Source organism: Gadus macrocephalus, chromosome 11, assembly GCF_031168955.1.
Source record: "Gadus macrocephalus chromosome 11, ASM3116895v1".
NCBI lineage: Eukaryota > Metazoa > Chordata > Actinopteri > Gadiformes > Gadidae > Gadus > Gadus macrocephalus.
The window spans coordinates 3186856-3199164 of record NC_082392.1 but is presented as its reverse complement, the minus strand read 5'-3'; the positions used below and the strand labels follow the sequence as shown (position 1 = coordinate 3199164).

The 12309-nt window shown below is 46.8% G+C and overlaps 1 protein-coding gene across 4 annotated transcripts in view; it reads left to right on the top strand.

Annotated features, from left to right (window-relative positions):
• clip1a (CAP-GLY domain containing linker protein 1a) overlaps positions 1–12309 on the top strand; it is a 29134-nt gene that overhangs the window by 9674 nt on the left and 7151 nt on the right. For 2 of the 4 annotated variants that reach the window (XM_060066089.1, XM_060066088.1), the window contains exons 6-16: positions 112–309; positions 802–893; positions 1129–1189; positions 3413–3517; positions 4689–5456; positions 6125–6182; positions 6304–6387; positions 6716–6872; positions 7623–7788; positions 8758–8940; positions 9842–12274. In XM_060066089.1, coding sequence (XP_059922072.1) covers positions 112–309; positions 802–893; positions 1129–1189; positions 3413–3517; positions 4689–5456; positions 6125–6182; positions 6304–6387; positions 6716–6872; positions 7623–7788; positions 8758–8940; positions 9842–12274 — 4305 coding nt within the window. The remainder of the gene's footprint in view (positions 1–111; positions 310–801; positions 894–1128; positions 1190–3412; positions 3518–4688; positions 5457–6124; positions 6183–6303; positions 6388–6715; positions 6873–7622; positions 7789–8757; positions 8941–9841; positions 12275–12309) is intronic. The other 2 variants (XM_060066090.1, XM_060066091.1) reach the window with 2 other exon arrangements.

Below are 12309 nucleotides of genomic sequence, written 5' to 3'. Positions count from 1 at the left end.
CTCTCCTGTTAGCCAGAGCTAGCGTAGCTCTGCCCTCCTGTTAGCTAGAGCTAGCGTAGCACTGCCCCCCAGTCACTGAGTGTGAGCCGTGCCCTGTCTCCTGCTCCGCAGCTGACGGAGACGTCGTCGCGCTACAGCCGTAAGATCTCGGGCACCACGGCGCTGCAGGAGGCGCTGAAGGAGAAGCAGCAGCACATCGAGCAGCTCATGGCCGAGAGGGACATGGAGAGGGCCGAGGTGGCCAAGGCCACCAGCCACGTGGGGGAGGTGGAGCAGGAGCTCAACCTGCTGCGGGACGACCAGGACCAGGTGACGCCATTACAATGCATAATCCGTCCTTCTGGTGTTATGCCACTGTATAGCACCGTTAAACCAGAGACGTGTTCATAGTTCATCTAGACTCTGCATAGCCTCCCTCTTTAACCCTCCCACCCCCTCATACCCCTCCTACGCTCTTACTGTATGCTGTAAGTCCTGGCACTTAATGTACGCGCTTATTGAATGCTGTGCATCCTTGCACTTAAAAATAGTACTTGGAGTTGTGTAGCATCTTACCCTACTTAGCTTTGTTGCATACGAGGAATGGGTTAACCTAGCGATTGTAAGTGATTGGCACTTGGTTCTATGAACATCCTTACTGTACCGAAAGCGATATATTGTTTCTTTCTTCTGTCAAATGTACTAATTGCAAGTTGCTTTGGATAAGTGTCTGCTAAATGCCCTAAATGTGACATGGGAGGTCACTCTGCCGTCTCAACCGCTCTGAAATGTCTTCCACTGACTTTGGTTTTGGTATTGAAGATGGAGTCCAAAATGGACCAGCTGCGAGCCCTGGTGGAGGCAGCGGACAAGGAGAAGGTGGAACTGCTGAACCACCTGGAGGAGGAGAAGAGGTAGGGATCTTCTCTCTAAGCCCAAGCACCCAACTGTAAAGTAACACGATGATCTCTGCAGTGTGTGTGTGTGTGTGTGTGTGTGTGTGTGTGTGTGTGTGTGTGTGTGTGTGTGTGTGTGTGTGTGTGTGTGTGTGTGTGTGTGTGTGTGTGTGTGTTGAAGGGGGAAACCCATTACATCTTCCTAAGTACAAACTGTTTTTCAAAGCTGCTGTGTTTAATTTGTGTTGAACAGGAAGGTTGAGGACCTTCAGTTCCGTGTCGAAGAAGCGTGTATTACCAAGGGTGACCTGGAGGTAACTATGAATAATAATATATAAACACGTAACCCTGGAGGTAAATGTACGACCCAATATCCACAGCACCCGATCTCAAGCACAATGTAACAATTGCGTGTCATTTTTTGAACGTCGTTGTTACAGAATGTGCCTCTGTTGCTTAAGTGATATTTTATTGCAACTCAACTCTTGGCTAGCTCATTCAAAATGAGTGCCATTTAATAACGTTTAAGGAATTTAAGTATCTGCAAGGTCTGCTGTATTCTTTCGCTATAGATTTCCCAGCTTCATAAGATCTCTGTAGACGGATTGATTTCGTCTTCCTAAGCCTTTTTAAAACAACACAGCCAAAACACAATCCACAGAGATGACAGCCTGAGCATTTATAGACCTCGTAAGTGATGAGCATCAGGAATTCTGCATCGCTGAGATGGATGAGGCTTGCGCATAGTTGGCTCTGTCTCTGTCAGCGTTTATTGCAGGTGTTCCAAAACAAAACCCCCACTATTCCTAAAACGCTACTTGAATCTGGCTGTTTTGCTTACCGCAAGATAGTTACCCACTGTCTCTGAGTCTCGTCCGCTTGGTGCTAGCATTGTTCCACTGCCATATCTAGGCAGATATTGGGCGGTCACTTACGAGGTGTGTACTGTGTAGCAAAGTAAAAGACCTTAACTTTACATGTAGATGCAAAGTTAGAATGAAAGCATCATTGATGAAATAATGTGCTGTGACGCTTTTCTACCTCAGAGTCATATAATAGGACTAAGTACCTCAGCATGCCTAGACAATAGTCTAAAATCACTTTGATTGATTCATCTTTAATCATAAACAATTCATGGAGCTCTGCCACTCGAGTCAAGGGTGTTCTGTATTGGAATGGTTTACTCTCGTTCCTACCTGATGAAACCTTCTCTGTTTATAATCTCCCAGTAGGCAGTAATACTAACTACTAGGTAGCAGTACTGTGTACCCTGGTGTGAGATGGACCTGTGTTTGATCTAAGGGCTTATGTTGTTTGTTCCACAGTTCCTCACCAATCAAGGGCCTGTTACGCTCTCCTTGAAGGCATCCTACCACAAAATAGATCTAAAAATAATTCTCAAAGGGTTAGAATACACCCTTTCTATCTTCCTTTTCTGTAATTGTTTACTAACCGTGTTCTTAATATATAACGTGACGTGGTTTGAGGGTGTGGTTAAAACGCATGCATGAAGCTTGGACCGTATCAAAAGTCAATCCAGATCTTACGCCGTGCGCCTCAGTCCAATGATCCGTGTTGGAGTTCAAGCTTCTTGTCTTAACACCGTGCTGACCCTCCCTCCAGTACCTTCCTGCTCAATGATGTGACCTTGTTGCTTTCTTCCTTGTTCCTGTGTTGTTTTTCCTCGTTTCCTCCGCTATGTTTGATCCAATGCTTAGCATGGAACCACTGGAGATGCCCACCACCCCCACCCCCCCCCCCCCCCCTCCCACCCCCTAGACACACTCCCTCACCTGCAGCCTTAAGCCTTCTCATGGTTAAGGTCTGATATGGGTTGGTTCTTTTCTAACGGGAGTCCCTTTCTATTTGATTTTACTTTTAAGTTCAACGAACTTATTAAACCACTGTGCATCGGTCAAGTTTCTTTAAACTCGCAGCATACAGGAAGTAAATGACTTGCTCACTAATGAGAGAAGGCACAGTTGGGTGTGATTGTTTATATCGTTTTGATGTATCAAGTGTAATTAACGTAATGATTTGTTCAACTGTTCTGATCCCCAAAGGGAGATCAGAATATGAATGATAAAACACAAGTAACGGGCAGTTAACTCGTCCCTCTTGCCACTGAATGCAAAAGTGTCAAACCATTCAACACTGCTTTCTCTTCACATGTGCGGTGATGTGACCTTTATTAATGCAATGTACCCGCTGCTTCGCCGCACAAACCGCTCTGAATCCATAACAACAACAACAACAACAACGTGCTCACCGGGTGTCGTCCTGCATGTCGTTTAACTTTGAGTCATCTGCATCCATCAACCCACACCTCCTCTGCATCTCATAACCCATGAGGGGCCTGCATCCCCTTCCTTCACCCCCCCCCCCCCCATCACCCCCCCCCTGACCCCATCCACCCTGTCCCAAACCCCCCCCTTCTCCCACCACTTCCTGGTTCCTGTCTTGGCTGTGGTGGGCTGGCATGTGATGGTGGCACTGGTGTGTTCTCTTCCTCTTCCCCCTTTTTGTTTTACTAACAGACGCAGACCAAACTGGAGCATGCCCACATTAAGGAGCTCGAGCAGAGCCTGCTCTTTGAAAAGACCAAAGCTGACAAACTCCAAAGGGAGCTAGAAGACACTAGGGTAATGGACTCCTTTGCGCTGCCATGTTCCCTGTTCTGCAGAGAGATAGAGGGGAGAGAGACGAAGGCTACTGCCGAGAAACACTGACGCTTATCTGCGCCGTCCTAATGGCCTCTGGCTATAAACCTGACGCTCCTGTTAGACCACACGGGAGACGTTTAACTGATTGCTTGGTTAAAAAAATGGGAGAAATATAAGACGGGTTCTTAGGAAATGCTTTTCCACTTGGAGTGGAATGTAATACACGTCCGGCCTGGAGCTCAGCATAGCGTCTCACTTTGCCACATCACGCAGCAATCTCGTTTTCCCTGAGGTCTTAAGAGATAAGGGCTTCGTTGGGGACATTCGATTTCATTTTCATTTGAAAAAAGTACAAAGACGATGGCCTCACAAGGCCCTACCCTAACCACTTACCCCCCCCCCCCCCCCCCCCCCCCCCCCAAAAAGCTAGATCTGTGACCTCGTAGTGCGTGTTGTGGTTGGTGTGCAGGCCTCGGTCGTGATGCCACAGCTGCTACCCTCCCACCCACGCCTCCTCCAGGACGGTTAGACGGCCCCCCGCTACCAAACAGCGCTCTCCCCCCCGAGACTGTCAATCAATATTCTATTATTTATTCGTTACTCGCAAAATCCAGTTTGAGTATTCAACCGTTTTTTAGGTTGATATAGATTTTGCGTAAAAGTGTTGAAGTGGGCTTTTAGCAGTAGGGAAAAGTTAAAAGTTGGAACATGTAGAAGATTTCTATATAAAATGGTCTTCTCTGGGGGGATACGTATTGAAAAGGTGCATCTGCCTCCTTAATAACAGGAACAGTTGAAGTGGCCCCTCTACGTGAATCATACAGAAATACACATTAGAAATGAATCGATCAGATACGGCCAAAATACTTTCGTTGCATTTCAATCATCATTTCAGTCATTAAGGCCATACTTTCTGTGGCCACAAGAGGCCAGTATATTCTTTAATTGACCATGCTGCGTAAATACTGCTGTAAGCTAGTGCTCTGTTATATATTAAATCATTATTATTTGTATACACTTTACGTCCTCACAGTTCCTCGAGAGATCATTATTGTGTCCACGACGATGATAATAATGATAGCTCTTCACATTGACGCACTTAAACACGGTTTGAACCGCCACCTTGACGGTTAGATTTGTCCTCGTGTAGGTCGTTACCGTGTCCGAGAAGTCTCGCATCATGGAGCTGGAGCGAGACCTGTCCCTCAAGGGGGGGGAGGTGGCCGACCTGCGGCTGCGTCTGGAGAGCCAGCAGGGCCCCGGCGACCTGGAGCCCTCCCCTCTGCTGGAGGAGATCAGCTCGCTGCGGGCGCAGCTCGCCTCCCTGGAGGCCCGGCGGCTGGAGGAGACGCAGACGCTCGGCGAGAAGCTGGAGGGCCAGGAGAGGGCCCACGCCGAGGCCCTGGCCCAGGTCCAGGTGGCCTCGGTCCGGCTCACGGGGGACAAGCAGCAGCTGCAGGACCGCCTGAGCCAGGCGGAGAAGGCGAGCGGCGACGTGGCGGAGCTGTGGCGCTCCAAGCTGGAGTCGGCCCTGGCCTCCCACCAGGCGGCCATGGAGGAGCTGAAGGCGTCCCTCAGCAAGGGCGCCGGCGCCCAGACGGAGGAGCTGGTGGCCACCAGGACCACGCTGGAGCGGCTGAAGGTGGAGCACAAGACGGCCCTGGAGGAGGCGGCCGCCCGGCACGAGGCCAGCAGCACGGACTGGTTCGGGGAGAGGGAGGCGCTGAAGGCCCGGCTGCTGGGGCTGACGGAGGAGAAGGAGAGGCTGGAGGAGGCGCTGCACTCCAAGGTGGAGCGGGCGGAGGAGCAGCACCTGGTGGAGATGGAGGACGTCCTGGGGAAGCTGCACGCCGCCGAGCTGGCGCTGAAGGAGGCGGACAAGGACAAGGAGACCCAGGAGGCGGAGCTGAAGAGCCTGGTCAGTCGGCCCAGCAGCACGGGGTTGTTTGGAGCTTCATGGACACACCGATGGGCGTCTTGTGTTTTGGTTTCTACTAATCAGATGTTAAAATTAAGCATAAATGTCATCATATTTTAAGAACCATATTTGATATTATTAACAAACATATTTACAGTCACCTGCTTGATTTAATACGATAGTAGTAATGGATAGTAATGATGGGGTAAAATACCTAAGTGGTGCTGCGTACATCGATGGTTCCCAATAAATACCCATGCAGTGGCTGAGCATAGAGTGCCCGCACCCCCTTTAAACACAATTATTACCACAAGACGGCTGTGGCCAGTTGGGTACATCGGAAAGAAAGTCAGAAACACTGCTAACATCTGAATATTTAGCAAAAATAAGACGTCAATGAAAAATATTACAATGGAAAACGGGATGGAATGCACAAAGCAACATATTTTTTTAAGAATAACAAGCAATTTTACAAAATCTTCTAAACATTATTTATATTTAATAAATATATATATATGTATAATTCAATTAGTCTTTTCCAAGACTACATCAATGAACCAGCTGCAGTACCCCTCCGTTCCTCCAGTGGTGCCTGAGGACCCTGCCATCGGTACACGGGTTGAAAAACACTGACATGCATTATATATGATTATTATTTTTTTCTATAGAAACACAAGTTGACAGAAAATGCAGAGGAACAGACGATATCTGCCAAAAATGTGCAAGGTAACGTGTTAGCCATGTTCTTTCTCCACCGTTGCCTGATTACATCTAAAATAATGACTTCCTTATCTGTCGACTAGTTTCATAGTAAAGTTATGGCTGAATTGATTTTCATTTTTTTCAGAAATGCATGATAAACTCGGCACGAAGGAGGAGCAGTGCACATCACTGACCACTGAATCCGAAACCCTTAGAAGTCAACTTGCAGGTGAGATCTTTTTCTATTGTTCTTTTTTGTTATGGCATCCTATCAAATACAACAGTATTGCAATACATTGGCTCTAACCCTTCGCTCAAACCACATGGGCACACCCATGTTCTCACAGCTTAATCTGGGCCCAATTTGACTAGGTAGTCTACGCATGGTTTGGGATGATGTTTGTCATAGGATGGTGACGTTGTTGAAAAGGCTTCATTAATCTGACGTTGGATGGATGGAGAAAGGGTGAAGTGATGGTTAATCAACCAAATGGGCTGAATCCAATGGACTGATATTCCCATTGCATCTGACTTGGCCCGTCCCCATCCGTCAACAGGCCTGGAGAGGAAGCTCAAGATTGGGGAGGAGAAGGTGGAGCAGCTGGCAAAGGACAAGGCCCAGCTGGAAGGGGACATCTCAAACATGATGAAGTCCTCTGGAGACAGCTCTGAGCAGCTCACCAAGATGAACCAAGACATCACGCAGAAGCAAAGGTTAGGGCGTCACAGCCATAACATGGATAGATACAGAGAAGCTACGGTTAGGGCATCACTGCCATAACATGGATAGATACACAGAAGCTAAGGTTGGTCATCACTACAATAACATGGATAGATACACAGAAGCTAAGGTTGGTCATCACTACAATAACATGGATAGATACACAGAAGCTAAGGTTGGTCATCACTACAATAACATGGATAGATACACAGAAGCTAAGGTTGGTCATCACTACAATAACATGGATAGATACACAGAAGCAAAGGTTAGGGCATCACTGCTATGACATGGAAGGGCTTGTTGAGGGATAGTTGGTTGGTGGTGGTTAGTGAGGTCCCCCCTTCACTTTAGGCGTCTTTGAGTGTTATTAATTATTATTATTCTTCATGTTTAACCTCTGTTTTCCTTTTATTCCTAGTCTGTTTTACACAGTTTTGAATGATGACTATATGCTCTGTAAGGTGACCTTGGGTGTCTTGAAAGGCGCCTTTCAAGACAATAATAATTTATTATTATTATTATTATTATAGTTGAGGGATCAAAGTATCCGAAATTAGTCCGATTTATTCTTTAAATCCATGCCTGTTGTATATGGGATGCCTATAAATATATTACAATTTAGTTTATCCAATATCCTCCCCGCCCAGTCAGTTAGCTACCACCACAAATAGAACCTAATGATGTGTGGAAAGACTGAACTGACTTCTATCTCTTATGTCCCCCGGCTCCCTCAACGTATCCAGGAGGGTGGAGGAGCTCCAGAGCCAGCTGGCGGAGGAGAAGGAGCGGGCAGTACATCTCACCGAGCAGCAGGGGCAGGAGCTCTCCAGAAGAGAGCAGCAGCTGACCGAGACCAAAGACACCTTCTCTTCTCAAGCCTCCTCCCTCCAGGAGAAGATCGTCCACTTGGTGAGGTCCCAGCCCGCATCCCGTCTGTTGCAGCGCTGCGCTGCTGTGCGCGTTCCTGACGGCAGAGAGCGTTGGAACTCGGGAGATGGTTTGCAGTGACTTCAGAAATGAAGGGATGCGTCTGTTTCTAGGAATGGCGGGATAAGCTATTTTTGTGAAGCTTCTCAGATGCTGAGCTAATGGTAAATGGACTGCATTCATATTAGAGCCCGACCGATAAAGGATTTTTAAGGCCGGTATGATACAAATATTTGGTGATTTAAAAATCTGATATTCCGACATATCGGCCGATATATATTTAAAAAGAAATTCCAGAAACTCGAAACAAAACATAAACAGATTTCCCTAACATTGGTTATTTGTAGTTATTTATGAGTCGTCACTAAATAATAAGGTATTGCAGTTTAAAAATAAACTTTATTGTTTTATTGTCACAACAGAAAAATCAAAATTCATTAAAGTTCTGATGAATAAAATTTGTAAAAATACAAACTTAAGATGTGAAACTCAAAGTCCTTTGAACAAAAACACAATAACCAAAATAAATAATAATTTTTAATATATTAATTAATCGTCCGATACCGATAGTTTGGAAAATGCCTAATATCGGCCAATAATATCGGCCCGCAGATATATTGGTCGGGCTCTAATTTATATAGCGCCTTTCTAACCAGTGGCCACTAAAAACTCTTTAAAATATTGCCTCGTGTTCACCCATTCATGCACACATTCACACACCAAGAGCGGAGACAACCAGGAGCAGTTAGCGTTGTGTCTTGCTCAGGGACACTTTGACAATCCGCTAGGAGGAGCCAGGGATCAAACTAGCAACCTCTCCCACCTGAGCCACATGCCGCCCCCATTAAACGTCCTCCAATCACATTCATGCTCCAAACAGATACTTGCTGGTTTGTGTTTCAAATTTGGACTGTTTTTTCAGTCGTGCTCTTTCCTCCCGCTCCCATGTAGGAGAAGACCGTCCAACAAGGTGAAGCTGTGGTCGAGGAGCTGAAGGAGGCCCAGAAGAAGGCCTCCGAGCTCCACGCCAAGGAGCTGGAGGCCCTGCGGGCGGAGCTCAGCTCCTCCAGGAGCACAGCCCAGGAGCTGGAGAAGGAGGTCTCTGAGCTCCGGCCATTGAAGGAGCAGTCTGAGGTGAGCCCTTTTCATCTGCGTCCAGCTAGACGTAGATGCTTTTGTTGAGAGAATATTTTGCTATTCCATTTTTTTTTTTTTTTTTCAGAGTTTACAAGTAGAATGAAACCAACATGAAAAAAGGAAATACATTTTATATTTGATATGTAACAATTTTCTGCTTTTGAACTCTTTCAAAAGATCAAGGCTCAACTTCCATTGTCCCGTTCGGTTAAGCAAAAGCGTCGTACGACATCGTCAGTCTAATGTGCGTCAAAGCACCAGAGGGTTTCTTTCATTAGATGACATCTACAGGTTGCTTTCTTCGCTGCTTAACATAAATATAGTTGATGCACAGGATTTGACCTGAATCAGGTTCACTAACAACAAACCCAATGACTATTTAGATTGTGCATCATCTTATTTAAACAAAATAGGCATTTCGGTGTTCAAGTGCATCCAGTCATTTTTGGAATAACATTTTCACTTCCGCTCTGGTAAATCTGAGGCAATCCATCTCCAATGTAGTTAATGATATCCGTGTAATTTGTATTATAACCCTTGTTTTAAATGTAAAACAATAATTAGAACTGGTTAAGACGTGTCCCTCAGCTGCATGTGTTGTACATTCAAATTTTGTGAGTCTTATTTACACATTTACATATTATCTGCCTTATTCTCCTCAGTGAAAATGTTAATCCAAAGTGAAACAATGAATTATGTTGCAACGCGGTTGTTGCTGGTGGGAGGTGTGGCTGGGCGCTTCCTCTGGTTTTATGCTTCAGCAGCTTCACCTTTCATTTGCATACCATTTATTATTATTATTCATAATGTTGTTATTTTGTGGCTTGTACCTGCTCGGTTTATGTTGGGATTCATCTTTTCCTGTATGTATACACATCCCTCCCTCTGTTTTCCCCAGCGTCTATCAGCTGACGTTCATTCCTCCCGCCAGGACGTTGAGCAGTTGTCCCAGAAAGCGGAGACGCAGAGTGTAGCTCTAGAGCAGGCGTGTAAGGAGAGTGAGCAGAGTAAGGTCCAGAAAGAGGCTCTAGAAAAGCAGCTTGCTGAGGTACAGGCCAAGCTGGCTGCACTGGAGGTCAGCCACAAGGAGGTTTCCCTCAAGAACGAGTCGTTGCAAACCACGACGGATAAGCTCCTTAATGACAACAAGCAGTCGGACGGGGAGAAGGGCTCTCTGGGTAAGGAGTTGGAAAAGGTTAAAAACCTTCTCCAGGAGAGACAAGCGGAAAATCAAACCCTGAAGCAAGCGAATCGTGAACAAGAGACCCAGCTTGAAGACCTTCGTAGAGAGAGCTCAGACCAACAGGAGACACTGCAGAAGCATCAGCAGGACCTGCAGCAGTTGGAGTCGAAGAAGAAGCAGCTTCTAGAGGACTATGAAGGCGTCTGCAAAGAGAGGAGCCAACTTCAGGAGGAGCTCCAGGAGACCGTGTCAAAGTCGACCCTGGAGCGGGAAACCCTCGTTTCGGAGAGAGACTCGGCCCGAAACTCCAAAAAATCTCTTGATCTTAAAAACTCAGAGTTGCAGGCGAAGCTTCAGTCCTTGAGCTTGGAGAAGGAAGATCTCACCATGAAGAACAGCCAGCTGCAAGCCGGGACCGAAACGCTGACGAAGGAGAAGGATGAGATGTCTGCTCAAATCAGTGCGGTCACTTCTGATAAGGAACGCCTGGACGCAGTGAACGTGGATCTTCAGAACAGTCTTGGCACCACCAAGAAGGATCTGGAGAAGACGACGAGGGAAAAGGACGAGGTCGAGGCCTCCAAACAGAGCATGGCCAAGATGCTCGAAGAGTTCAAGATGAGCAGTCAGGTGACTGACTCCGAGAGGCTCCAGCTCCTTCAGGAGAAGGAGGACATGCTAGCCGCCCAAAGAAAGGTGATCTCTGAGAAGGAGGCACTGCTTAAGGAGAAGGAGGAGCTAACGGAAAAGCTTCGGGTCTCGTCGGAGCAATCGGTCGAGTCCAACGAAAAGGTGAAGGAACTGTCTGCTACTTTTGAACAGCAGAACCAAGCGCTTAAACTTCAGATAACAGAACATGAGAAGGGACTGTGTGCCACGAAGAAGGATAAAGTGACCCTGGAGTCTTCTCTGGAAAATGAAAAGATGGAGAAGGAGAAATTGGTTATTGAGGTGAAAGAACTTGAAGAGAAGAACTTGAAAACCACCTCTGACAAAACGGTTATTCTGATGGAGCGAGATAAGCTAGCGAGTGAACTGCGGACCTTCAAGGATCAGTTGGACAGCTCCTCCAAAACAAACACCGACCTTACAGAAGAGAAGTCCAGTTTAACAGCGAAATTTGAGAAATTGACGAAGAAAAAAGCTCAGGTTGAAGCCAAGAACAATTCTTTGAGACAAGAAAAAACAGATCTAGAGAAACAATTGCAAAAACATCAGGCTGACATGGAAGTTCTACAGACGGGAAAAAACGAACTTATCCAAGAGCATGACAAGCTGAAAGCAGACGCCGAACAAGTTCGTTTGGAACTTGTGCAACGGGTGGAGAACCTTACCAAAGATTGTACTCTGTTCAACTCGAAGCAGGCGGACAATGAGAAGAACACACAGTTGTTGCAGAAGGAGAAAGAGGGTTTGCTCCAGGAAATCCAAGAGCTGAAGGGAAAAGTACAATCAGTGTCAGAGGCAAAGAGTCTTCTGGAGACTCAAGTTGAGGCTGCGACGGAAGAGAGGAATAAAGCCACTTCCAGCCAGGATGGCATCTCTAGACAGATTGTGGATCTTCAGACGAAGGTCTCCTCTCTGACACAGGAAAACGCTAAGATGTCTACCAGTCTAGAAAGCGAAGTCAAGGAAAAGAAAACCTTAACCCTGCAAGCAGAGGACATGAGCTCTAAGCTGAAGCTGGTTGAACAAGAGCAGAGTAGTTTGGCAAAAGACAAAAAAGACTTGTCATCTAAACTTGAGGAACTCCAAAAACAGACCAGCTCCCTGTCTTCAGAGAAGGAAACTCTTTTAGCCGCACAATGTACGCTTCAGCAGGACCTATCTTCGCTCCGCCTTAGCCAGGAGAGTAGCGATGCAGAACACTCCAGACTCCTGGAGCAGGTAGAGCAGCTCAAAACAGCCAGGGAAAGTCTAGAGGCCAGTACCAAGGTCCTACAAAACGAGAAGGAGCTCTTAGATAAACAGTGCAAGAGTGTCACTGAGGAGGCGTCAGCATCCGACCGGGCGAGGGAGGGAATAACCACCGATATGGCTGACCTGAGAGCTCAGAGGGACGCCCTGCAAACACAGAGGGACGAAGCCACCAAGCAAGTGGCCCTGCTTGATGCCCAGCTCAAACTTGCTCTATCTAAGCAGCTTGAGGTATTCCTCTCCCCCCTACTGCAAAGTATGAAGTC